Source organism: Podarcis gaigeae (assembly GCF_964106915.1).
Source record: "Podarcis gaigeae genome assembly, chromosome: 4".
NCBI classification, from domain to species: domain Eukaryota; kingdom Metazoa; phylum Chordata; class Lepidosauria; order Squamata; family Lacertidae; genus Podarcis; species Podarcis gaigeae.
This window is the reverse complement of record NC_139677.1, coordinates 98,292,648-98,320,558: the sequence shown is the minus strand read 5'-3', so window position 1 is coordinate 98,320,558 and position 27,911 is coordinate 98,292,648. Positions and strand designations below refer to the sequence as shown.

The 27,911-nt window shown below is 47.7% G+C and overlaps 2 protein-coding genes across 3 annotated transcripts in view; one reads left to right on the top strand and one right to left on the bottom strand.

Moving 5' to 3' along the window:
* The window catches only part of MYO7A (myosin VIIA), a 161,860-nt gene extending 144,154 nt beyond the window's left edge, over window positions 1-17,706 (top strand). Inside the window, exons 44-51 of the mRNA XM_083735822.1 lie at window positions 2,410-2,523; window positions 3,394-3,481; window positions 4,490-4,596; window positions 7,356-7,541; window positions 9,179-9,295; window positions 10,677-10,760; window positions 12,043-12,162; window positions 16,966-17,706. Of these exons, the coding sequence (XP_083591948.1) occupies window positions 2,410-2,523; window positions 3,394-3,481; window positions 4,490-4,596; window positions 7,356-7,541; window positions 9,179-9,295; window positions 10,677-10,760; window positions 12,043-12,162; window positions 16,966-17,055 (906 nt within the window). The 3' untranslated portion in view covers window positions 17,056-17,706. The remainder of the gene's footprint in view (window positions 1-2,409; window positions 2,524-3,393; window positions 3,482-4,489; window positions 4,597-7,355; window positions 7,542-9,178; window positions 9,296-10,676; window positions 10,761-12,042; window positions 12,163-16,965) is intronic.
* Window positions 17,707-18,045: 339 nt separating this feature from the next.
* GDPD4 (glycerophosphodiester phosphodiesterase domain containing 4) overlaps window positions 18,046-27,911 on the bottom strand; it is a 49,230-nt gene continuing 39,364 nt past the window's right edge. For both annotated transcript variants that reach the window (XM_083736804.1, XM_083736803.1), the window contains 5 exons: window positions 26,561-26,718; window positions 25,102-25,249; window positions 23,903-23,985; window positions 21,385-21,467; window positions 18,046-18,604 (listed from right to left, as the gene is read on the bottom strand). In XM_083736804.1, the coding sequence (XP_083592930.1) occupies window positions 18,576-18,604; window positions 21,385-21,467; window positions 23,903-23,985; window positions 25,102-25,249; window positions 26,561-26,718 (501 nt within the window). In that variant the 3' untranslated portion in view covers window positions 18,046-18,575. The remainder of the gene's footprint in view (window positions 18,605-21,384; window positions 21,468-23,902; window positions 23,986-25,101; window positions 25,250-26,560; window positions 26,719-27,911) is intronic.

Sequence of the window (27,911 nt, the reverse complement as noted above, 5' to 3'; positions counted from 1 at the left end):
ACGACACAGCGATTCTTCAAACAGCTCTTCTTTATTCAGATGTCAGAACAGAACTAAGCTGAGGGGCTCAGTCAGCCTGCTTATATAGAACTCCGGAACAATGTAACTGTTGCCATTTTCTAAAACTATCCAATCACTGAACATCAATTCAATTCAATTCTTTATTTATACGGCTATTAGCCCATAAAGTATGTACGACACTGAACATCACTTTTCAATCCTTCATTTGCATAACTATCTACAATATCCCCCTGCTGGCCCAGGGTGAGAACTTCAGTACATAGCAGTTTTTATCTTTATCATGTATTCCATTGAAGGAATGGGTTTCCCAAATCTAAAATCTGACTGTGCAGTCAGTCTGAAACGGGCCCCAAAATCCCATTTTTCCTTCTCCATGGGTGCATTAGCTAAAAACCATTAACTTGAGCTCTTGAGCAAATGTATAACAAGAACACAGCTGTATAAACAAAGCTCTCTCCTTTATCAGTCTGTGACGCCTAATGAATGGCCTTGTCAGTTCCAAAGTTTGAGCAGGGATTACACATCTGGGTCTTATCTTACATCCTGACCACAATGACGGCACCAGGAGTACTCTTAGAGTTTGTGACCTTCTTACCCCAAGATAAGGAAAACAGGAACAGGAACACCCTTTATGGTCAAAAGTGTCGGAATTCAAGCCTATATCGGTAGTAACTGGTAACTCTCCAGGCACCCGGTTTGATCTCCTGTTGATCTCCCTGTTTGCATTCCCCAGCAAGATTCAGGCAAGGTCGCGATAGGCGATCCTTCTCAGCGTGAGAAGAACACACACCCCTCTTTCCTGCCCCCCTGGCAGGGGAAAGAGATAGACAGAAACATATTTACATGCCTTTATTTCTGTCTTTGCAACATTACAAAAAACATGACTGCTCTCTTCAAGCTCCAGCAGTCGAGTAACAAACACTTCCTGTACTTCTTGTACAGAAACAATAGGAAGAGCTCATATTACACTCTGAGCTAATTCCGGTGCATTGCCCTGTGAAATGACTGTCCCTCTGCTTCCCACGGACAGTCCCAACATTCCCATCATGTTTACTTTTCAAGCTAGCAGCTCGCAGCTGCATTGCTTCTATATCGTAACATACTCCCCCATATGAATCAATGTGAGCTGTGAACAAAGCTTGATCCAGAGAAGAAAATAAACAGTTGTTATACATATAACACTCCCCTGTTGTTTAGTTCCACCCTTTGAACTACCCGCCACTGGTTTCCCCAGTGTACCTCTCTGGTTGTCTGACTTCCAAGGAATGAGTGCATCTGCATTACCTTGGCTAGGGAATGTAGTGTTACGCTTAGCAACTCCCTGTTGTGTTTTTGTCTCTGACTTAGACACAGCTTCAACCTGTCTTGAGTTGTCAACAATAGTAACACATGCAACAGCTGAGTTAGCAAACTCTTTTGAATACCTCTTGGGTGGTACGCCCTTTGTGACTCTCTCAGACCTGCGTATGAGGTGTTGATCCTCTCTGCTCACTGGTTCAGTCTCAGGACTCTTTGGAGAACCAGTTCCAATAGTAAACAGTGGTTCATCCTTCAATTGTGAAGGTCTAGCCATTGTGTGAGATTTCCTCTCAATGACTGTCAACTGAGCTCTTTGAGCTATCACTGTCACTCTCAGTACCACTGTAATCAGTAAAATCATCATAATCATCTGAATTGTCCTCAGTGGGAAATGTGCGAACAATTACTCTCTCCTGTTCAGGAGCACTCTCTAGAAATTTTGTGAGAATCACCTGACCAGATTCAGACAAAATTACTCTATAGAGACCCTTTTCATAACCCACAAAAATGCCTCTAGCATTCTTTACTCCACCTGGAGCTTCAGTCAAGACATGAGATCCAAAAACCTTAAAATGGGCAACAGAAGGTTTTCTATGAAATAGCTTTTCAAAAGGAGAACTTCCCAAACCTTTTGAAACCTTTCTCAAGCAAGTGTAACAATAACACAATAACGATTCCGCCCAATACTCATGTGGCAAATGTGAACTCAGCAATTGTGCCTTCATGCCATTTTGCAATTCTCTGTTCACTTGCACACAGACACTTTTGTTCCATGCTCCTGCAGAAACAGCAGTCTTGTGCCTTATCCTTTTCTTATCCAGGAAATCCTGAAAATCCTGCAAAAGAAAAACTGGCTTTTCATCTGTGAAAAGACAACCAATGTTAGCATCATGAACATTTTTAACCTTGTCACAAAACTCTTTAAACCTTTCTAAGGCTTCTTGTGGTTTCTGCAATATGTATATACCCACATAATGAGAGAAATAATCCACACACATGATGTTGGTATTAAGCGTTACATTAAATAAATAAGGTCTCAGGCCTTAAGCACCACAACCTTCTCAAGTTCCTGCTCCATTTTCTTGGCAGGCATTTGAAGTGGAATCGAGCACAAAAGCCAAGGACTTCTGCCAGAACATCTCCAATCGGCTGCTGCTTAAATCATCAGAGGGTTTCAGCCTCTTTGTCAAAATCTCTGACAAGGTGAGTGGACGACCTGTGCTTCATCTGGCATTATATCAGAGGATTGTGGACAGCTTCCCCCGCTGGAATCATACAAATCCCCATTGCGCCATGTTGTTGTTGTTGTTTAGTCGTTTAGTCGTGTCCGACTCTTCGTGGCCCCCTGGACCAGAGCACGCCAGGCCCTCCTGTCTTCCTCTGCCTCCCGCAGTTTGGTCAAACTCATGTTCGTAGCTTCGAGAACACTGTTCCACCACCTCGTCCTCTGTCGTCCCCTTCTCCTTGTGCCCTCCATCTTTCCCAACATCAGGGTCTTTTCCAGGGAGTCTTCTATTCTCATGAGGTGGCCTAAGTATTGGAGCCTCAGCTTCAGGATCTGTCCTTCCAGTGAGCACTCAGGGCTTATTTCCTTCAGAATGGATACGTTTGATCTTTTTGCAGTCCATGGGACTCTCCAGAGTCTCCTCCAGCACCAGAATTCAAAAGCATCAATTCTTCAGCGATCAGCCTTCTTTATGGTCCAGCTCTCACTTCCATACATCACTACTGGAAAAACCATAGCTTTAACTATGTGGAGATATTTCCACCGGATAGGTGGACATTCCTTTCCCTTCCTCCAGGCTTAATTCAGGGGGCTGGTTGGGGCAAATGGGGTAGTTGAAAAGGTTGACCAAGAATATCCTTGCAGTTGGCCATCCATGAGCCCAAGGTATCACAGCATCCTTCGTGGCTGGCTGCCCCTCCACTCTATAAATGCTTTTTCCATGCAGACTCACCAAAGCCCTAGCCTGAGCACCTTCCAAAGCCAGCATAAATCAGCAGGTGCGAATTGCTTGGCAAGTGGAATCGCAGGCCGCTTTGCCGTTGGTTCATTGCCATGTTTTCTTCCAGGTCATCAGCGTACCTGAAGGAGACTTCTTCTTTGACTTTGTCAGGCACCTGACAGATTGGATCAAGAAAGCCAGACCACCAAAAGATGGTAAATACCTGTATAACTGCTTGTGCTCTTTCATTTGGAGAGCACTTAATAATAATAGCCTGAGGGAAACATCAGTTTTCTTTTATTTATCACATTAAAAATATATATTTATATGCCATCTTTTCCTCAAAGGAGGTCAAAATGGTGTGCATGGTTCTCCAATTTTATCTCCACAACAACCCTGTGAGGTAGGTTAGGCTAAGAGTGCATGACTGGCCCAAGGTCTCCCAGTGAGCAACATGGCAGATTGCGATTCGAACCCTGGTCTCCCAGGTCATAGGCCAACACTCTAACCACTACACTACACTAACATGACTGCCTGCTCTTTTGAGGCTGGAACTAGAACCCTTCTCCCTGACGTACTAGTTTTCTATGTGCAGGGTGTGTGTGTGTGTGTGTGTGTGTGTGTGTGTGTAAAAAATGGAAGAGCATTTCTTCACCTCACTGTCCACCAATGGGGGAGAAATTCAGTCCAGGCCACATTTAAAAGGCAAACGTGCCCATTTTGCAATTCCCAAAACAATTCACACATCACCACCATTATTGCTATTGTTATTACAATTTGTATATTTCCCTTCACTCGCAGATCTCAGGGTGGTTTTTCAAATGTTGTAGTGCAATTCTACAGCCAGGTAACATGAAGAAAAATGCAACGCATTGCAGCGGAGCGGGCACAAAAATTCATCACATTAGACAAAATGCAGTGCAAAAATGCATTATATTTGTGGGGAGCGCTTGCAAAAATGGGAACATTTGGCACAACTGCATGCAAAGATGGGTATATTAGGGAAAGCTGCATGCATCAGATATGCATATATTCACTGATGAATTTTCATGAGAACTTTGATTTTTAATGGCAAACTGATGCCAACAGAGAAAAAGCAAAATGGTCTGGTTCACACATTTCTATCTGAAGTGGTCCACCCCAGGCCTCAGGGAGAATTAGTCTGCTGCCCTAGAATGCACAGCCATTTCCTAGCTTAATTTTGCAATGATTTCTTTGGGCAGGGATAGTGCCTTCTCTCACCTACCAAGTGTTCTTCATGAAAAAGCTGTGGACAAACACTGTGCCTGGAAAGGATTCGATGGCCGACTCCATATTCCACTATTATCAGGTATTGTTGTTGTTGTTTAGTCGTTTAGTCGTGTCCGACTCTTCATGACCCCATGGACCAGAGCACGCCAGGCACTCCTGTCTTCCTCTGCCTCCCGCAGTTGGGTCAAACACATGCTGGTTACTTCGAAAACACTGTGCAATCATCTCGTCCTCTGTCATCCCCTTCTCCTTGTGCCCTCCATCTTTCCCAACATCAGGGTCTTTTCTAGGGAGTCTTCTTTTCTCATGAGGTGGCCAAAGTCTTGGAGCCTCAGCTTCAGGATCTGTCCTTCCAGTGAGCACTCAGGGCTGATTTCCTTCAGAATGGATCGGTTTGATCTTTTTGCCGTCCATGGGACTCTCAAGAGTCTCCTCCAGCACCAGAATTCAAAAGCATCAATTCTTTGGCGATCAGCCTTCTTGATGGTCCAGCTCTCACTTCCATACATCACTACTGGGAAAACCATAGCTTTAACTATACGGACCTTTGTTGGCAAGGTGATGTCTCTGCTTTTTAAGATGCTGTCCAGGTTTGTCATCGCTTTTCTCTCAAGAAGCAGTCTAGGGGAGCAGAACCCCAGCCTCTCTGAGTTAGGAACAGCAACACCAAGGGAACGTGAAGCCCGGGGGGGGGGGGTGTGGACAGACCCAAAGCAGGCAAGGCCTCCAAACATAGCTCAAAGCGAAAAGATGATTAACAGGTGCATTTGCTGAGCACCTTTCAAGATGGCATTTTCCCCAAGAACTCCAGGAAAGATAACAACAAAAAGGACTCTATCAAGGCCGGCTCTATCGTTAGGTAAAGCGAGGCGGCTGCCTCGGGCAACCAATCCTGGGAGTCGGAGAACAGCAGCGAGCTGCGGGGCTGAATTTGGTTCCATTCACATTTTGACGCAAACCCGCCAGTTTTCGCATCCTGAAATGATATGCAAACTGTGATGTACCTATTATTGGGAATCTGCATGTCTCTGAGTACTGCGATGCTGTTCTCTAAGCAAAGCACATGTTTGCGGCAATAATGTACAAAAACGCATCGTATCAGTCGGGAATTGCTTGCCAGAAAAAGCTTATATTAAGCAAGATTTGCCAAAATGTGCATATGGAAAGAAATATGTACTTGAGGATGGAAAAATGAGAAACCGAAATTGACAGATTATGCATTTGCAGTCTCACATGCGAAAGCAATGAGACAAAGGTCACGTTAACAGAAAAGTTAAGTCTTGACTTCAGGCATCTACATTTAGGATCCTTTTAGAAGCAGCGAGGGAGAAGTAGGCCTTCTGCAAAATGGCCAAAGCACAATTTGCTTCGTTCACTATTTGTCAGAGGCAACAACAGACTCTTCCAGGCTTTGTGCAAGACACCATCCCTTGAACCCATCCAGAAACTATGAAAGAAAGATATGCCGTATTTTTCGTTGTATAACATGCCCCCTTATATAAGATGCCCCTGTTTTTTGGGACCGCAACAACAAAATTGGGCAGGAAATTGCCCAAACTTGGTGAGGTTTTTTTTGGGGGGGAGACTGCCCAGAGTTGTTGACCTTTTCTGGTGGGGGGTCATGGCTGCCAATCACTCTACAGCCTGCCCGCCACTGAAAACCACACACATCGTCTGTACACTCACTGCCAAATGCCCACCTGCCCACTCAACGCAACCATAGCCGATTGCATGCACGCCTCGCTGCTGCCGTAAATTGACTGCCCAGTTGCCACAGCCAGTAATCAGCAGGCCTTGCCACAGCAACCAATCACACGCCCAACCACCGCTGCCAATCTCCTGCTGGCCACTGCTACTGCGGTAAACAAAAATTGCCCTTTTCCCTTGCTTCTCAATATTCTCTGGTTGGCCTCTGTTATTTTCTCCTACCAATAGGGAACCTATGTAAGGACTCTATATGGGCTCTTGGATACTCCATAAGGGAAAAGGGCATATTTTTATTTACAACATATCGAAGAGCCCATATAGAGTCCTTACATAGGTTCCCTATTGGTAGGAGAAAATAACAGAGGCCAACCAGAGAATATTGAGAAGCAAAGCAGCTAGTAAGCCTGATCTTTATTGAACTGTTGCAACAGGGTGCTCCCCTCACACACAGGTGGGAGGAGGGATCCAGAACAACAGCGTGCAAGGCCTTATATAGACTTTTGAAATTGCCACCCTGTAGATCAAGACCACCCCCAGAAACATCATACATACACCACAGAAAAGGTGGTCTAAAACAGAAATTTGAATGTTGTTTTTCTCCTGTCACTGTTTATCTCCTGTCTGGCAAGTTACTTGATTGGATATCCTGGGGAGCCCGGCCATTCTTTTGTAGTGATAAATACTTAGTTCCTGGGCCAGGTCACAGGCTCACACCCTATTCAAACCCAGACATACCCTTAAGACAGGATTTGTAAAGGAAAAGACAATGGGGAGGCTTTTCCATTTTCCTTTGACCTCACAGAGAAAACATTTGGTCTGTTCGGGACAGTTTGGGAATCAAAAATGGTTCCAGGTCGGTCTTCCTGTGCTGATCTATGTACGTGCTTGGTTGGGACACTTATGAACATTTAACATATATCTAAGATCTCAAAATTCCTATCACACCACCAATTGCCCTTCCCCCCTCTGCTATCCATGTGTAAGACGACCCGTAATTTTTGCCTATTGTTTCTAAGGAAAAAAATGTCATCTTACACACGGAAAAATACGGTGCTCTCCATCTCTACGGGAGAAGTCGTCTTTTTGCTTGTGTGACTTTGCAAATGCTCTGTCTCTCTCACTCTGGTGCAGGAATTACCAAAGTACCTTCGCGGCTACCATAAATGCTCGAGGGAGGAAGTCCTGCAACTTGGGGCCCTCATCTATAGGGTGAAGTTTGAAGACGACAAGTCCTATTTCCCCACCATTCCCAAACTCCTCAAGGAGCTGGTGCCTGAGTCTCTCATTCGGCAGCTGTCTCCAGATGACTGGAAGAGGGTAGGTCTGCTCCAGCACCCACCCCAATGTCCCGGTTGCACCCTTTTCATCCCACCTGCATGTCTTCAGCAGCACTGCCAGCTCCCAGATCGCAAAGGCAGATCTCTAATATCATTTAAATTGCTAACAGATTACTGTATTTTTTGCTCCATAGGACACACTTTTTCCCTCTTAAAAACTAAGGGGGAAGTCTGTGCGTCCTATGGAGCGAATGCAGGGGGAGGCAGGCAGGAAAAGCCCCCAAGAGCCGCACACAAGCTTCACGTGGCTCTTGCGGGCTTTTCCCCAGGAGGGAGAAAGGACCACCGCTCCCCGACCTGTTCTGGGGGCTGGGGTCAGTGGAAGCTGGGCTTCCCCCACCCCAGCCCCGCAGCTCAAAAGGAGAAGCCTGAAGCCCCCGGAGTGCAGCGCGAACTGACACTGCGCTCAGGGGGCTTCAGGCAGCTATCATCAAGCCTTCGGAGCGCAGTGGGAGTTTCCGATGCGCTCCGAAGGTTTGCAGATAGCCACCTGAAGCCTGGAGAGCGGGAGGGGTCGGTGCACTCCGATCGCTCTTGCTCTCCAGGCTTCGCTTCGCTGGAGAGGCGCTGCACAGTTTTCCCTCTCTGTGCAGCGCCCCTTCAGAGAAGCGGGAGGAGAAATGGAAGGGGCTCCGTTTCTCCTGCCACTTCGCTGAAGGGGCACTAAGCAGAGAGGGGGAGAATTTTTTCTCCCCTGTTCTCCCCCTCCTATGGTCCAGTGCGTCCTATAGAGCGAAAAATACAGTATGTGGTTGGTGTCCTTGATTGCTTGTTCAGATGGAGGTAGAATTCAGTTCTATTTGCATTTAAATGCAAACATACCTAATTCTCACTTTTCTTTATTTAAAAATATTTTTTATTAATTTTTCATTCATGACATGCATATCAAATCAAATCTTGCCACATCATAATACAAATCATAAAGCCAATTGTACGTTCCAAATTTAAAAAAAAAATTAGAAGGACTTCCCATGTTCTGGCTGATCAGGAGAATATATCTTTAACTTGTTCCTACTTTTCTCTCCATCTCATAGTTCCAATCTTAACCCCTTATCTTCATCACAATCACTGGTGTAGGACTTTCTATCATGTTTAACAAATCCGTACGTCTATTAACATGCAAGAGGCATTTTATTCTGTGTTGTTGTTCGTCGGTTGATTTTCAGTGCAGTCCCCCCCCCTAATTCTCACTTTCTGATACAATACAAATTGAAACACAGTCATCTTTTCAAATCAGCACTTTTGTTTTTTGTTTTTCCAGTGCAGTGAATCATAGAATCATAGTATCTTAGAGTGCTAAGGGACCCAAAGGGTCATCTAGTCGAACCCCCTGCAATGCAGGAATCACAACTGAATTAATATGTACAAAAGTGCATATCCTAGGGTGAAATGTGCAAATAAATGCATATAAAATGCATTGTTTGTGGACAATTGCTTTGCAAAAAGTGAACTTGAGGCAAAATTGCATTAAAATTATAATTTCGCCCCAAAATGCTGGTGAATTTTCATGAGGACTTAAAAAAAACAAACGCAAATTGATGTGGAGGAAATGTGGGAAACTGAACTTCAAATTTAGAAGAATGAGAAACCGAAATATTTTTTACTCTTTCTGTGCAGTCCATTGTGGCCTATTTCAACAAGCACGCTGGCAAAACGAGAGAAGAAGCCAAGCTTGCCTTCCTGAAGATTGTATTCAAGTGGCCTACGTTTGGATCTGCTTTCTTCGAAGTGAAGGTCAATATGGTTGCTTCTTTATGTCATCTGGAGGGTCCGGGGATCTAGGCTGGGACAACGGGTATCAGAAATATTTGCTTGCTTGCTTGGTTCTTTTCATGACAAAATCTGTATTCTTGCCTTTCGTTCATAGTCCCCGGAGCGTGGTACAAATAACAAAAAATAATATATACACAGATAAATTGGTAGATCATTTAGGGTGGCAGCATCTACTCTTCGGAATTCCCTGCCTATTGAGATAAAGCAGGCCCTGTACTCTTTTTCAGTGCGTACAAAAAACATTGGCATTTAGACAAGCCTACCCTGATGCTTTCAAAGGGACGCGGGTGGCGCTGTAGGTTAAACCACAGAGCCTAGGACTTGCTGATCAGAAGGTCGGCGGTTCAAATCCCTGCGATGGGGTGAGCTCCCGTTGCTCTGCCGGAGCTCCTGCCAACCTAGCAGTTCGAAAGCACATCAAAGTGCAAGTAGATAAATAGGTACCACTCCGGCGGGAAGGTAAACGGCGTTTCCGTGCGCTGCTCTGGTTTCGCCAGAAGCAGCTTAGTCATGCTGGCCGGCTCCCTCGGCCAATAAAGCGAGATGAGCACCGCAACCCCAGAATCGGTCATGACTGGACCTAATGGTCAGGGGTCCCTTTACCTTTTTACCCTGATGCTTAGAGAGTGGAGGTAATTTTAATCTGCTTTCACTTGTGCATGTTTTAAAGTAGGGTTGGGATTTTTTTTTCTTTGATTATATTGTTTTCTTGTTTGTAAACCACTTTGAGGTGTTTTCTTTCTTTTTGTTAACAATCAAGGGGTGCATAAATTTTATTAAATAAACAAATGAAACCCAATCAGTTACTAGATGGGCAGCCAGGGGTCCCCAATCTTTGAATTGTTGTATGTACCAAATTTGATATACATACACACACACACATGCACACGCCCTGCCCATCTGGCTGGGTTTCCCCAGCCACTCTGGGCAGCTCCCAACAAAATACTGTATTAAAAACACAGTAACATCAAACATTAAAAACTTCCCTCAACACGGCTGCCTTCAGATGTCTTCTAAAAGTCAGATAGTTGTTTATTTCCTTGACATCTGATGGGAGGGCGTTCCACAGGGCGGGTGCCACCACCGAGAAGGCCCTCTGCCATCCCACAGAACTGAAGCAGGCAGTGTCCTCCCAGCCAGAAAACAAGACAAAACATCTGCATGCACACGCCAGACAAATGAAACACAGACAAAAATGTTGGCATCACACGGTGAAAAAGCAACACACACAAAAACCGCTTACTTAAAAAAAAATGAGAGGGGCATGGTGATTGGCATGTGCATGTCATTCCCACCCCCACCCCAGTCCTTTAACATGTCTCTACCTTTGCACTCCAAACAGCAAACAACTGATCCAAATTACCCAGAACTCCTCCTGATCGCCATCAACAAGCACGGCGTCAGCCTCATTGATCGCAAAACCAAGGTAAGGCAAGTCTTTCACGCAGCTTCCCTATAGCTTCTCTGTCATCCATGCAAAGTATCAAGATTGACAGGTGTGTTGCCCTGCCCATCTGTCAAAGTCAGCCTGCAGCCAAAAAGTTTCACCTACATGATGTAGATGATGAGATGGAACCTAAAGGCCTTTTCCCTGCACTCTATCGCTGACTTGTTGTTGTTTAGTCGTTTAGTTGTGTCTGACTCTTCATGACCCCATGGACCAGAGCACACCAGGCACTCCTGTCTTCCACTGCCTCCCGCAGTTTGGTCAAACTCATGCTGGTAGCTTCGAGAACACTGTCCAACCACCTCGTCCTCTGTCGCCCCCTTCTCCTTGTGCCCTCCATCTTTTCCAACATCAGGGTCTTTTCCAGGGAGTCTTCTCTTCTCATGAGGTAGCCAAAGTACTGGAGCCTCAGCTTCAGGATCTGTCCTCCCAGTGAGCACTCAGGGCTGATTTCCTTAAGAATGGAGAGGTTTGATCTTCTTGCAGTCCATGGGCCTCTCCAGAGTCTCCTCCAGCACCATAATTCAAAAGCATCCATTCTTCAGCGATCAGCCTTCTTTATGGTCCAGCTCTCACTTCCATACATCACTACTGGGAAAACCATAGCTTTTACTATACGGACCTTTGTTGGCAAGGTGATGTCTCTACTTGCGCGCTTCAGTTTTTTGATCTTATATTCAGTTCAATGCATTTGTGCATCACTTTGTGATAGCTGCTTTTAACGTCCTCCAAGTCCCAAAAATTCATCAACCTTTTGGAATGTATTTCTCCTACAATGCACATTCTTGTATGCAATTTTCCCTAATGCAACACATTTTATATGTCGGTTTCACCAACATATGCATTTTTATGCACATTTACACTGAAACTACCCAGGTTTGCACCCGGGGAGCTCACTTCAGTACTGCTAAGGCAGTGGTTTCACTTCACTGCCAGAGGTGCATTCCATTGTGTCTCGAGACAGACAGCCCACCAACCAATGCCTAATGTTCCCATATTTATATACTACTTTTGGTTGGAGAACAGCATCACAAAACCTGGCGAAATGTGAGTTTCACACATCATTTCAGGAAGTGCAGATGAGCCGAATCATTTCCCCCCCGGCTCTACCATTGAATGTCCTGTCTAAGCCTCCCATGACCGTGTGTGGTGGATCCCTTGTTTCCATGGAGTTGCTGAAGGCTGAGTTGATGGAGTGGGGAGACAGGGTCCAGAGTCGGGTCTGTGGTGACACTCCTGACTTCCTTCCCCGTGTCCCCAGGATATTCTCATCACGCACCCCTTCACAAAGATCTCCAACTGGAGCAGCGGCAACACCTATTTTCACATCACCATCGGCAACCTGGTGAGGGGGAGCAAGCTGCTCTGCGAGACTTCGTTGGTAAGTCACCCAAAATGCTTTCAGGAGCGCACAGTTCCCAAATGCGGAGGGAAATGAACCTTCAGACTGTGGAGCCTCTACATAGCTCCTCTAAGGCCTTGGCCATCCGCTGTTGGTCATGCTTTGCGGGCATTGAGTTGGCCTGCATGGGTTGAGTTTTAAAATGGCCGCCTGGTGCCATTGTGATGTCAGGTGACTGGCAGGTCAATGGCACCACCTCCCGACCAAACCTGGTCCCTGAGGTGATGGGGAGATGATGTGGAATGCTGGCCAGACCCAGCCCCACAAACCTAGCTTAGATACACTCATACCAATATAAGAAGAGCCTGCTGGATCAGGCCGGTGGCCAATCAACAACAACAACAACAATAATAATAATAATTTATTATTTATACCCCGCCCATCTGGCTGGGTTTCCACAGCCACTCTGGGCTGCTTCCAACTGAATATTAAAAACAATGCAGCGTCAGACATTAAAAACTTCCCTAAACAGGGCCGCCTTCAGTTGTCTTTTAAAAGTAAAATACAGTGGTACCTCTGGATACGAACGGGATCTGTTCTGGAGCCCCGTTCACATCCTGAAGCGAACGCAACCTGCGTCTGCGCTTGCTCAGGTCGTGATTTGCCGCTTTTGCGCATATGCATGACATCATTTTGACCATCTGCGCATGCGCGAGCGGCGAAACCCAGAAGTAACGCATTTCATTACTTCCGGGTTGCTGCGGAGCCCAACCCGAAAGCACTCAGCCTGAAGCAACTTTAACCCAAGTTATGACTGTAGTTATTGCCTTGACATCTGCTGGGAGGGTGTTCCACAGGGCGGGTGCCACTAATGAGAAGGCCTTCGGCCTGGTTCCCTGTAACCCCACTTCTCGCAGAGAGGGAACTGCCAGAAGGCCCTCGATGCTGGACCTTAGTGTCCAGAATCCTGTTCTCCCAGTGGCCAACCACATGGCTGTGGGAAAGCCCCAAACAAGATCTGAACACAAGAGCACTGCCCTTTGTTCCCTGCCTCTAAGGTTTCCAGTAATTGGTATTCACAAGCGTTGCTGCATCTGAGACAGAAGATAGCCTTCTCTGCCATGGGTTTGTCAGATCCTTGCTCCTTCTGACAGGGCAGAATTTGGATCCTGGCACAGAACCAATAGTGCATGAGAAATTCTGCTTTTGCTTCATAAATATATATATATATATAATACAATCCAACCTCTTGTTATGTTTGCTTTATGATACGTATTTTCAGGTTGCCTCCCACGGCGACCCAGAAGTACCGGAAAGGGTTACTTCTGGGTTTCGCCACTCGCACATGCGCAGACACGCAAAATAACCACGCGCATGTGCAGAAGCAGCGAATCGCAACCCGCACATGCACAGACGTGGGTTGCATTCCTTTCAGGTTGCAAACGGGGATCCGAAATGGATCTCATTCGCAACCAGTGGTACCACTGTAATAACAAGCTTTCTGGACCTCAGGGCTGAAAAAAGATGACTGAAGTCTATGGAGACTGAGGTGATGACAAAATAAGTAGTGTCTATATGATAGCATAGGGATGCGGGTAGCGCTGTGGGTTAAACCACAGAGCCTAGGACTTGCCGATCAGAAGGTCAGTGGTTCGAATCCCCGCGACGGGGTGAGCTCCCGTTGCTCGGTCCCTGCTCCTGCCAACCTAGCAGTTCCGAAGGACCACAAAGTGCAAGTAGATAAATAGGTACCGCTCCGGCGGGAAGGTAAATGGCGTTTCCGTGCACTGCCCTGGTTCGCCAGAAGCAGCTTAGTCATGCTGGCCACATGACCCGGAAGCTGTACGCCGGCTCCCTTGGCCAATAAAGCGAGATGAGCGCCACAACCCCAGAGTCGGCCACGACTGGATCTAATGGTCAGGGGTCCCTTTACCTTTACCTTGATATGCTAGCATTGGCCTGCCAAGTTAGATGGAGAGAAGAAAATATAATTACCCTGAGTACAGGAACAGTTGGGACTAGGTCTGCTTTTCAGAGCTGGACCCAGCCCCCATTTCCCCCAACCAAGCACATTTTCAAGGCAGCGGGGAGGAAGTGTGGGGTTCTCCCCACAACAGCCCACTTCAGAGCAGAGATCCCTTTTCTCCTGCAAACTGACTCCTAAAAAAATGTCCGACCCTCCAAATGTCCCTATTTTCCAGGGACAGTCCTGGATTTACAGAAGCTGTCGTGGTTTCTGATTTGAGCTCAGAATGTCTACTTTTGCTTAAAGGTAAAGGGACCCCTGACCATTAGGTCCAGTCGTGACCGACTCTGGGGTTGCGGCGCTCATCTCGCTTTACTGGCTGAGGGAGCCGGCGTACAGCTTCTGGGTCATGTGGCCAGCAGGACTAAGCGGCTTCTGGCGAACCAGAGCAGTGCACGGAATCGCCGTTTACCTTCCCGCTGGAGCGGTACCTATTTATCTACTTGCACTTTGACATGCTTTCAAACTAGGTTGGCAGGAGCAGGGACCGAGCATCAGGAGCTCACCCCATCGTGGGGATTTGAACCGCCGACCTTCTGATTGGCAAGTCCTAGGCTCTGTGGTTTAACCCACAGCGCCACCCGCGTCCCTTCTGTGCCCTTATTATCATCAGAGAAATGTTGGAGGGTATGGAGTTATGCGACCCTCAAGCCAAGGAGATCAGTAACTATACAACCTTTAGAAGACATCTGAAGGCACCCCTGTCTAGGGAAGGGTTTTTTTTAAAAAAAGTTTATTATGTTTTTATGGATCCTGGAAGCTGCCCAGAGTGACTGGAGCACCTCAGTCAGATGAGCAGAGTATAAATAATAAAATTATAATTAATATTATTAGGGGGCAGGTTGTCCCTATTTTCATCGGAGGAATGTTGGAGGATATGGATCGGTGCAAAATAGATTGCCCACATTCCAGGCACGTTCAAGGAGAAACATCAACCAGGCCAAAGACCTGGGGTGTCAGACAGGGTGGTGGCTTGAGAATTCTGAGGGCCAGCTGGGGAGGTCTGGGGGGCCACATCCAGAACCCCACCTTGATACCTGAGGTTGGAAAGAAGGATCCCCCAAGGAGGCGGAGGAGAAATTATTATTATTATTATTATTATTATTATTATTATTATTATTACTCTGCTCATCTGGCTGGGTTTCCCCAGCCACTCTGGGCAGCTACCAAAAGAATATTAAAAACACGATAAAACACCAAACATTAAAAACTTCCTTAAACAGGGCTGCCTTGAGATGTCTTCTAAAAGTCAGGTAGTTTTTTATTTCCTTGGCATCTGATGGGAGGGCGTTCCACAGGGCAGGTGCCACCACCGAGAAGACCCTCTGCCTGGTTCCCTGTAACCTCACTTCTAGCAAGGAGGGAACCGCCAGACGGCCCTCGGAGCTGGACCTCAGTGTCTGGGCTGAACAATGGGGGTGGAGACGCTCCTTCAGGTCTACTGGGCCGAGGCCATTTGTGGGAAGGTTTACTTTAGTACTTGATTACTAGACGTCCCCATTTCCCGGGGACGGTCCCCGGATTTACAAATCAGTCCCTATACAAAATCCATGGAAGTTGAAAAGTGTCCCCGGATTCATTGAAAAAATCTGGTAACCTTACTTTAGCAGAGTTAAACAATCCCCTTTAGAAGTTTATGCAGCGATCAGCTTGTTGCTGACTGGTCTGAGTTCTACTAGCAAAGATGCCTTCCTGGTTAAAATCCCTTTGAATCCCTCTTAGAGAGTACACACACAAATCTGATTCGTGTTAATGTAAAACTATTTTCCTCTCAGATTCATTCAGGTTTACGGAACCATACCTGAATGCAGGCTTAGGTTACATAACAAGCAAATAAACTATACCAGAGGGAAGTTGGTGCTGAGGCGACTGAAACTGAGCAGCTATCTTTCAAAACTACCAGCAACGGACAAACTGGTTGTCACAGCAACCGGTTAGAACATGGAGGCCATTAGTCCTCTGTTGGAATGCTGTAGTTGACGGCACCTTTACATCCCACACATTTAGGGGTTTGAATTGTGCTCAGAAACATACTGGGGGGTGCTGTCTGTCAGGAGCTCGTCCTACACTCAAGTAGGACCCTGGCAGAGACACATGCCCGACTGGCATGTTCCCTCCCTCCTGGTCGATCGTTCAGGAGCTTCAAAAGCTTTCTCCCACCCGAACATCACAGTGACTGATGCCAACTGACATCGGCACAGTTAGGGATCCTCAGAGTTTGTGCACCTTGCGTGACAGACCTCATCAACTCAGCATTATGGTTAATCTATTTACATATAAACACACACGGAGCACTGCAACATGGCTCCCTCTCTCTCTAGCACCAGACAGCATTTGGTTTCTACCCAAATGCAATTCTGGCTTTAAACGCAGTATAAGGAGTCTCTATAGGAGTGTATTGTATTTTAAAATGGGGTTTCAGAGTTTTTAGGGGGTTTTGAATGTCTTATGTAGATTTTTCAGTTTCATTGTTCTGTATGGGACAATGGCAATAAAGATATATCGTATCGTATCGTATGCATCACTTTTTTAGGGGGTTTTGAATGTCTTATGTAGATTTTTCAGTTTCATTGTTCTGTATGGGACAATGACAATAAAGATATATCATATCGTATCGTATCGAATAAACCAAGGACAATAGTCCCACTTCATGGAACACAGTAACATAAACATCCTGTCTCCATCACTTTCCACTCTGTGCAGTCAAAACATACACCGTCATGTGAAAGACAACAATCCCATGACTGCAGTCACGGAGCAGGAATTCTAACACTATCAGGGTGTGTCAACCTTGTCCCTCTCGACTCTTCCCCCAGGGCTACAAGATGGACGACCTCCTGACATCTTACATCAGCCAGATGTTGACGGCGATGAGCAAACAGAGGAGTACAAAAGGCAGCAAGTGAAGTGAGAGGAGCCACGGGCCTCTTGGCCTGGAGTTACTCTGTCAGCTGAGGACTGTGGGATACCCCTGCAGCTGGGGGAAGACCTTCTCCACCCACGTGTGGAAGATGAGCCGGACTCCTTCCGAAAGCATGTCAGACTCCGATTCCGAGGACTGTGGGCTGACGTCCCCTTCCAGCGAGGATGACTATCTGTGAGAACAGCCTTTGCGTCGCCTCGCCTTTCCTCTCCCCGCTCCTGGGTTTAAGCCTCAACGCACCTTCCGTCACCCTGAGGCTACAGCAAAACTCCGGCGTGGTTTTTTAAGAAAATTGGAACCAAAATGGCAGGACACGCCAAGGGCCGTGTGGAGGGGAAAGCTCCACGCTGCTTGTTTTAAGGCCTTTGAAACACATTACCGGCAACAAGATGGACCCGTGCCAGAAACGGAATGATCTCATAAAAATCTAGTGGATTCGGGGCTTTCATTCTTTCTCTTTCTTTCTTTTCGGAAGATGAGAAGCCCATTTCATGAAAGGAAACAAAAATAATAATAACCTGAAGGGCAAAAGCATAGATTGACTTGAGATGTAACGTACGCTGCGGGGGTGTGGGGGTGTGTGAAATGCTTAAATGTGCAATAGCTGGACTTATTTAAGGAGGTTTGGTTTTGACGGCTGTTTATTTCGTATTCCTTTTATTTATTTAACATAGTGGGGTCGGGTGGCTTTTCTCGGTTGGTAAGATTGTAGAGACTGTCATTCGAGGGGGCTTTGAACAGAACTTCCTCCTACCTGAGGAAATTCAGTGGAAAGACCTGATCAGGAATATTTGGTGTGGTGGGTTGTTTGGCAAAGGCATTTTTCACGCTGTGCCCGGAATTTTCCAGACTTGGGTCAAAGGAGAAGAGTAAGCACTGAAAGCAGGATGCTGTAAATTCTGACGGTTCCAGAGCTACCCAGCATATCAAGGTACACCAAACTTTAGAAGTAAACAGAACGGGATTCAATGTGTGGAATTCACTTCCTTTATTTCTTAAGAAACTCATCTTTCTTATGTATGTAAAAAAGTTAAAGTAATGATTAGGTTTGCAGCAGGGGGCATTATGGGGGAAAGACTGGCTGTAGACCCCTCTCCAGTGAGCCAGCACAGCCCTACTTTTGTGGCACCTTGCAGCAGGAACCCCTCAATTTTCACTAGAAACACCCAACCAAAATGTCCGAAAGGTGGGTGCCTTTTTGCCACTCCAAAGAATGGTCCAGTGCATTGTGCATGTGGACAAGATACAATCTACTTGAGCTTGATTCTGCATCTCCTAAGAAGTAGTCAGGGAAGAAAGGGAGAAAGATGGGGAATTGCTGGTCTGCGGCGTAACGCCAGCTGTGCAAATCCAAGCACTGCTGGGCAGTCTCTCCCAACAATTCCAGTCGCCGTGCCGTGAATGTCCTCATCCGTGAGGCTTCCTAGAGAGCAAAGCTCTTGGATGAGAAAGAATATTCTGTCTAGATGATTCTCTTCACTAAACAGCTGGCATGCGAGACTCTCAAGACACAATGGGCATCCTGTCGAGTTCTGAAAAAATATAAGGATGAAATATATCTCACCACTATATGCAGGGAATAGCCTGTAGACCAGTTCATAAATATTAGGAAAACCTGGTTGGTTTTGTACCATGGTGAATCTCAAGGTTTGTACACTTCTTCCTCCCCACTGCTCTCGTATTCCAGAGGAGAATGGTTGCTTTTAAGTTTAAACTAACCAAGGTTCCATGTGACGTGGAACAAGGTTCAGAAGCCTGTGGTTAGTTTAAAGCATGGTTTGAGAACAGCCAGGATCTGAAGCCATTTATTTTGTAGCTTGTTCTCACTAGCCATCATTTAAATGGCTCACAGGTCCCTGAATTCAGAGGTCATGGGGGAACTGTGGGTTGCTTAAAACCAGAAGCACAATCTTCTGATCCTATGTGCGTGAAAAGTGGTGAGGGGAGCTCACAAGCACAGAAGCCTGAAACCGTGGGATTATATTTACAAAATCCAGTCTTCGGGATGTATAAAATACAGTTCTCATAGTGTGGACAATCAAGATACAGTGGTACCTTGGGTTACATATGCTTCAGGTTACATACGCTTCAGGTTACAGACTCCGCTAACCCAGAAATATTACCTCAGGTTAAGAACTTTGCTACAAGATGAGAACAGAAATCGTGCTCTGGCGACACAGCAGCAGCAAGAGGCCCCATTAGTTAAAGTGGTGCTTCAGGTTAAGAACAGTTTCAGGTTAAGTATGGACCTCCAGAACGAATTAAGTACTTAACCTGAGGTACCACTGTATTTAGTCCATGAACTTTCGGTCAGAACTTGAACAACTGAGCAATTACATGTAGAAGCTGTGTGTGTGTGTGTGTGTGTGTGTGTAGATACAGATACCGATATATATTCCTGTACACATAAATATGAAATGTAATATATTGTAGTGTGTGACCACAATAGGTGCCCACGCCAAGTGCAGCAGAAGGAATGGCAGGCCGGCCCAGGTGTGTTGTTCAATGGGAGGTGCGCTTCATAAAGCGATTTTGGGAAGCCACTGTTCACCTGCACCCTCCATCAAATGTGCCTGCATTTTAACAGGAGGCAGGCTTCACACCATCATAGGCACCATCTCCCCGGGCCTCTGGGTGCATGAGCACCCACAAAATTTCCCATATAGGGGCTGGTCACCCACAAAACACAGAGGCAGGCATGCAGGAACCACACTCTATGGAAAGAGCGTGGAGTGGAAGAGGGAGCACAGAGTTGGAGGAAGAGAGAGAATGGCCCTCGGGAGGGGGAGGCCAGTCGCCACGCCACTGGAGCTCACCCCCGACTATCATGACGCCACAGCGTGCGTCGTGATGTCATGGTGTGTGCGTCATGACATCACAGTGTGGGCGGGCAGAAGTTGGCCGAAGTCGGCGCCGTTGCTTCATACAGCGGTTTAGCAAGCCGCTCTGTGAAGCGCCTCTCCACTCCTTGAAAAGTTAGTGGGGCTTGGGGCAAGCTGTGGCGGAGGGGGGGGGTACAAAGCGAAGGGAGTATAGTCAGGTGTGGGGGATAGGGTAGGCAACTGGAGCAAGCAGGGGTATCAGGCCAGCGTGGTGTAGTGGTTAAGAGTGGTGGACTCGTAATCTGGTGAACCGGGTTCGCTTCCCCGCTCCTCCACATGCAGCTGCTGGGTGACCTTGGGCCAGTCACACTTCTCTGAAGTCTCTCAGCCCCACTCACCTCACAGAGCGTTTGTTGTGGGAGAGGAAGGGAAAGGAGAATGTTAGCCGCTTTGAGACTCCTGAAGGGGAGTGAAAGGCGGGATATCAAATCCAAACTCCTCCTCCTCCTCTTCTACTACGTGTGTGTGTGTGTGTGTGTGTGTGTGTGTGTGTGTGTACAAACAACGTATATCACATTCTCAGTCCAGTGCCCTTTGGAAAGCTCCCGCGCAGGACAGAAATATATTGGATTTTCCCTTGCTGGTGTGAGAATCTGCTGCGTCACCTGCCCCTTGTGGTGAACCTTTGACCTGCAGTTTCCTGGCCTCTCGGCAAAGCAGTCCTTGTCTGGCTCCGTCCACCCAAGCTGGCCATTGAATGCTCCTGGACAGGAAGGAGACTGCAAGGGCTTCCTGTTCCACATAGGTCTTCACTGAGCAAAACGGCCTTCCATCTTCAGTTACAGCAGGGGTCGGCAACGTGCGGCCCATGGGCCAGATGCGGCCCACGAAGACCATTTTACCGGCCCACGAGCCACCCGCAAACCGAGCCGCCCACTCGGCAAGTCCCCCGTGCGCTGCGCTAAAACAACGCGGCACGGGGACGGACTCGCCGAGTGATGCCAGAAATGGTGTCTGTCCATGCGCAGGTACCAGAAATTGCTTCTGCGCATGTCCAGACGCTGAAAATCGCTTCTGCGCAGGCATGATTTTCAGCGTCTGGGCATGTGCAGAAGCGATTTCCGGCGCCACGGACATGCATGTGATTTCTGGCATTGCGCTGCGCCAGTCCGGCCCACGGATGATCTCTGTGGGAGTCATCCGGCTCATGGTCAGTAAAGCTTGCTGACCCCTGAGTTAAAGGATCAGGTGGAAGGCGGAGAAGCTCTCCTTAAGAGCTGCGGCAGATTGGTGCTGGGTGGACAAATACTCTTGCCTGCTAGAAGGTTAAAACAAAAAATTCCTTCCAGTAGCACCTTAAAGACCAACTAAGTTAGTTCTAGGTATGAGCTTTCGTGTGCATGCACACTTCTTCAGATACACGGCTACCTATCTGTAACTGCTAGAAGGTTGTTTGCTGAGGGCACAACCCCAGAGAGGGCAAGGCTCACCTGTCTCAGGTGTGCTGCATGGACCATTATCAAAGGTCCCGTTGCTTTGAGCTTCGTAGGTGGTGTGGCCCACCTCTCTCCACCTGGGTGGGGGGGAGAGAATATGCTATTATTCACAATCCATGAAACTCTCTCTCACACACACCCCAACACTCACCTAGAGGTCTCTGTTTGCAATGGGTGGGTGGGTGGGTGGGTGTGCAAATATTGGCGTACCTTATGGGGCCGTTGTAAGGATTACTGGTGGGGGAGGGGAATATGTGAGCTGTGCTCTCTAAAAACAATTTCCTTTAATTGCATACATAGGGGCTCACATGTCAGCAGGGTTGGAGTCAATTGGGAGAAACTTGGAATCACTGAATTGTAGAACTGGAAAGGTCTCAAAGGGTAATTTAGTCCAATCCCCTGGCAGCTAGCATAATAATAATACTAATAATAATACTAATAATACTAATAATACTAATACTACTAATAATACTAATACTACTAATACTACTACTACTACTACTAATAATAATAATAATAATAATAATAATAATATATCTATACCCTGCCCATCTGGCTGGGTTTCCCCAGCCACTCTGGGTGGCTCCCAACAGAATTTTAAAAACACAATAAAACATCAAACATTAAAAACTTCCCTAAACAGGGCTGCCTTCAGATGTCTTCCAAAAGTCAGATAGTTGTTTATTTCCTCGACATCTGATGGAAGGGCGTTCCACAGGGCAGGTGCCACTACCGAGAAGGCCTTCTGCTTGGTTCCCTGTAACCTCAATTCTCGCAGTGAGAGAACTGCCAAAAGGCCCTTGGAGCTGGACCTCAGTGTCTGGGCAGAACGATGGGGGTGGAGACGCTCCTTCAGATATACTGGACCGAGGCCGTTTAGGGCTTTGAAGGTCAGCACCAACACTTTGAATTGTGCTCAGAAACATACTGGGAGCCAATGCAGGTCTTTCAGGACCGGTGTTATGTGTTCTTGGCGGCTGCTCCCAGGAGGCGGAGGAGACCCAGCGAAGAGGTTTCCCCCCCCCCCAGTCCAGCTCTCAAGGAATTAGTGGAATTAGTCCACTGGCTAGGGGCCTTCGGGGCAGGGCCAACTTTCCCATAGGCGCTAGGGGTGCGGGGCACCCAGGCGCTGGGCTCTCAGGGGCACCAGGCTAAGAGTCCGGGGCCCAAGAGTTGAGCCCACCCATTGGTCGGAATGCTGCAGTGGGCTCTTTTTTTGAAATAATTTATTGTCACTTGTACAACTTGTATACAGTGAGATTACACGAGCACCCCCTACTCAGCTCTCTTAGTCTTAATTCCCCTCGTTTACTGACACACACACTAAACCCGAAAGTCAGTTGCCCTGTTGTTATCTTTTCATTCAGCAGCCTAACAGCCCACGGATAGAAGCTGTTCTTTATCTTGTTGGTGCAACTAATCCTGCTTCTATTATCTTCTGCCCGAGGGCAGGAGATCAAGAAAGTGCCGGCCAGGGTGTGAATCATCCCTGGGAATTTTCCTCACTCTCCTGAGGCAATGTTCTTCCGCTATTTCATCCAGCGAATTCACGGGACAGCCCATAATATCTTGTGCTGTATTCACCACCCTCTGTAGGCACTTCCTATCAGTTGATGTCAAACCAGTGTACCACACCATAATGCAGTAGGAAAGAACAAAAAATTCCTTCCAGTAGCACCTTAAAGACCAACTAAGTTAGTTCTAGGTATGAGCTTTCGTGTGCATGCACACTTCTTCAGATACACTGGAAGGTGGTACTGGAAGGAATTTTTTGTTTTGACTATGGCAGACCAACACGGCTACCTATCTGTAAGAAGTAGGAAAGGACACTTTCTATTGTGGACTGGTAGAAGCAGACAGCTCTGTGCCACAAGTTTGGGGACGACCGAGCCAGCGAGACGCTGAAGCTGCTGGCCGGCTCTGCCATCCTGTGCGCCTGGGACTGGGCAACCTGGGGGGGGGGCCGCCAGCCAGATCTTTGCACCCCAGTGCCACATATTCTTAAGACAGCACTGTGCCAGCCAGGAGACCGCAGGACCTGCCCCTCCCCAAACCCCATAGCAACTTGAGGGGGCTACTGGGATGCCACCGGACCCAGAAGTGAGTTGAAACCCTAGCCCCAACCCATTGATGACACGGGACCAGCAGATGTCTCGGGAGGAATTGCAGAATCATAGAATTGTCGAGTTGGAAGGGAACTCTGAGGGTCATCTAGTCCAACACGCTGCAATGCAGGAATCTCAACTATAGCATCTGGGACTGATGGGCATCCAACCTCTAGAGCAGTGTTTCTCAACTTGTGGGTCCCCAGATGTTGTTGGACTACAACTCCCATCATTCCTAGCCAGCATGACCAGTGATCAGGGAAGATGGGAGTTGTAGTCCAACAACATATGGGGACCCACAGGTTGAGAGACGCTGCTCTAGAAGCTCCAGCTAAGGTTGGAGGCCTTGAGAAGGACTTGATTTTGTTGTCACGCTGGGGGTGCATGGGGAGGGGGAAAGTATTTACCAGTGAAAAGTGAATATAAGAAGGATGAAGAGGACCGCCAAGACGTCTGTCACTATCCACATACTCCGGTACTCGCTGGGTGTCTGTAACAGAACAGCAGAGAAACTGGAGTCACACCTCAAGGTGAAACTGCAGAGAGGGGGTGGGACTCTGAAAAGAGTGACGAGAAAGAAGGATCTGGGCCATTTGACTGTTTCATCGAAACAGTTCGATGAAAATAGGGACGTCATATCCGTACCCGCCAACATTTCTCCAGCGAAAATGGGGACGTCCTAAGGAAAAGTGGGGCATTCTGGGATCAAATCAGAAACCGGGACGGCTTCTGTAAATCTGGGCCTGTCTCTGGAAAATAAGGGTGCTTGGAGGGTCTGGAGATAGGCAGTGAAACCTCACTCAAACCAGCTCTCTTATAAATGATAGTCTGCCATAAGTGAACACGTTTTTTAAGTACAGTGGTACCTTGGTTCTCAAACTTAATCCGTTCCGGAAGTCCGTTCCAAAACCAAAGCGTTCCAAAACCAAGGCGCGCTTTCTCATAGAAAGCAATGCAAAATGAATTAATCCGTTCCAGACTTTGAAAAACAACCCCTAAAACAGCAACTTAACATGAATTTTACTACCTAACGAGACCATTGATCCATAAAATGAAAGCAATAATCAATGTGCTGCACTATAAAATAAATAAGACAGTATTGTAGACGATAAAAATTACAATTAATTTTTTTTCTTCCCTGCACTGATGATAGTCATTGTTTGGATGGGGGGCTTTTATCCATTTCCGCAGTTACACAATCAATCAATCAGTAGCTGAACTGGGTTCAAAACAGTCACAAAAACAAAAAGCCTCAAAAACAAAAACGCAAAATAAATAGCAAAAACAAAAGTGCAAACTTAATCTGTTCCGGAAGTCCGTTTGACTTCTAAAATGTTCAAAAACCAAGGCGCAGCTTCTGATTGGCGCAGGCGCCCCGAAAACAAAAGCCAACAGCTGCATCGAATGTTCAGCTTCCGACAAATGTTCAAAAACCGGAACACTTATTTCTGGGTTTTTGGTGTTTGAGAATCAAGGCGTTTGAATACCAAGGTACCACTGCAAGGGTAGTACAGATTTTGTGGTGTGCTGGTGTCTCAGTGGCTATCAACCACGACAAGTAGTCATGGTTCCCTTTCACTGACTGGGAGATGCTGTCTCCACTTACCAAGAGGAATAGGGGCCGCTGGAGGTTCCCCAGGGTGTGGACAGCATTGGTGGTGACGGAATCGGCCCCAGAACACCACGCCAAGGAGAACAGCCATGGCTCGCTGACCACCCAGAGGTTGGTTGAGATGTTGGCTTTCGCATATTCCCTGTCAAGTGAGCACAGGGGTTCCTCTTAGACCAGGGGGGTTCTTGAGGCCCTGCTTTCAGTGGCTACAAATTACGGAGCCCACCAGTCACAAAATGGTGACACCGGGGCAAAGCCAGTAGTGGGCAGAGGCCGAGTTGGGCATAATCAGCTGGCAAGGGCCAACACCATGCCCTAGTGCTACCTAAGCTGTCTTTCAGTATTGCTAAATTCTCTGCAGCAGCACCGGCCTTGTGGCAAGGAGTTCCATAGCTCAGCTTCAAGAACAGGCATTTGCCCCGGAGGTATTTTGACTCAGCCTCTGCATTTTAGGCACTTAGAAACTACCGTATTTTTCGCTCCATAGGGCGCACCGGACTATAGGGCGCACCTAGTTTTTAGGGGGGGAAATAAAGAAAGAAAATATTCCCCCCCCCCAGCCCCAAAGAGCAAAGAAGCCAAGGCAGCGAGCGGGATCCAGCCCGCTGGCTGTCTTGGCTTCCTCTTTAGCCGTCTGCAACCTCTCCAGCCAGGAGAGGCTGCGCGTGGCTTTGGCAGAAGCCAAGACAGCGAGCGGGATGGAACCCGCGCAGCCTTGCCGCCACTCCCGGAGCTTGTGGGGCTGGGGGCGCGCTCCGAAGGCTTGCAGATAGCTGCCTGAAGCCCGGGGAGCTCAGCAGGAGTTGGCGCTGCACTCCCTGGGCTGCAGGCTGCAGGCTGCTACCCACAAGCCTTCGGAGCGCGGGGTGAACTCCCTCCATGCTCCGGAGGCTTGCAGATAGCTGCCTGAAGCCTGGAGAGCGAGAGGGGTCGTTGCGCACTGACCCCTCTTGCTCTCCAGGCTTCAGCGAAAACAACACGAAACCTCAGTAGCACGGAGGGAGCGCTGCCTCTGCGCTTCGGAGGCTTCCTGTTGCTATCGCTGAAGCCAAGGAGCCTGCATTCGCTCCACAGGACGCACACACATTTCCCCTTCATTTTTGGAGGGGGGAAAGTGCGTCCTATAGAGCGAAAAATACGGTACTCGGTAAACTCTTAATGTGATGAGTGGACTTGATGGAGGGATACCAGTTTCCCAATATGTGGGTTGAAGTCACTCACCGGGGGTCTTAAATCGCCACTTCCAGCACCCTCTAGCTGCCCCCTTGCTCCTTAGCAACCCCACTAGGCAATCCCACCACCTCCCAGGGGGCAGTACCGCCCCCCCCTTTGGGAACCACTGATCTGCCACTTCATAAACGTCTCACTGAAATTTGCCCGAAACATTCACTGCGGAAATCAAGACTCGGTTTCCCGATATGTTCTCTGAGGGTGGGTGGCGCAGTCAACCTACCGAATGTCTACCCAGCGCAAATCTCTGTAGTCCAAGTTGAGCCTGGAAATGTGAGACGTCTGGAGGACCTCGACTGGGTAAGCCACGCCTGAGGTCTGCTGGAATTCAGGAGCTAAGCTCTGGACAATGGATCTATACTTTGGTTCCAGCCACAAGACCTGCGATTGGCAGAAGATGAACAGAAATTATTCCTGTTAGGATATAGTTCCATTCCACATTAGAACAGACATATGGAGTTGTATGTCTGTTTACTTCCAGAACACTCTGCTGGGAACTTCCGTTGTATATAGCTTTTGCCTATGTTGTTCAAAGGTAAAGGGACCCCTGACCATTAGGTCCAGTTGCGAACAGCTCTGGGGTTGCGGCGCTCATCTTGCTTTACTGGCCGAGGGAGCCGGCGTACAGCTTCCGGGTCATGTGGCGAGCATGATTAAGCCGCTTCTGGCAAACCAGAGCAGCGCATGGAAACTCTGTTTACCTTCCCGCCAAAGTGGTACCTATTGATCTACTCGCACTTTGACGTGCTTTCGAACTGCTAGGTTGGCAGGAACAGGGACTGAGCAACAGGAGCTCACCCAGTCACAGGGATTCGAACCACCGACCTTCTGATCGGCAAGTCCTAGGCTCTGTGGTTTAACCCACAGCACCACGCACGTCCCACGCCTATGCTGTTTACTTGGACACAAATGGAAGCAGACATGTTTTTCTTTTGTCCTGATGCTGAATAAACGCTTGTAAATATGCTCACATATGCCTCTGTCGGCTACTTCCGTTGCAAAGAGTTTTTATCTCTGCTGGCTTGCGTGCTCAGTCTCTAAAGGTCTCTGAGGCTTGAGTCGCAGTTTTTGATGCTGTTCTGAGAATCAGAGTTCACCTGGCTGCCGGCAGGAGGGCTGGAGCCAGCTCCCCGTCTCCCCGGACACATCCCAAAATATCCTACCAAAGGGTTTGTCTGACCGGAACAGTGAGCACTTCATGCTGCAACATTTTGTTGCAGTTGTCACAGGTTTGTGTTGTTTTATTTTGAATGTTTTCAACCGGCTATAAAGCATATTCAGTCAGGCTTACAACGAAACCACTTCCGCGATAAACAAGGAGGTGGGGTTGCGGGCGGCACGCCCCTTCCCCACATTCACGGGGGCTGGCTCCAGCCCCCGCGATACCTAAGGGAATCCCCGCCCGTGTCATACCCCGGGCCAGCCAATTGGCTGGCTCTGGGGGTGGGGCCTCGGCTATTTAAACCTGCTGTAGCCGAGGCTCCTCCTCTTTTCCTCCGCTGCTGCAGTTGACCCGGTTTTCCTGCCCGTCCCACCCTGTTAGGATAGGTTCTCTAACGTTGCTATGAACTATG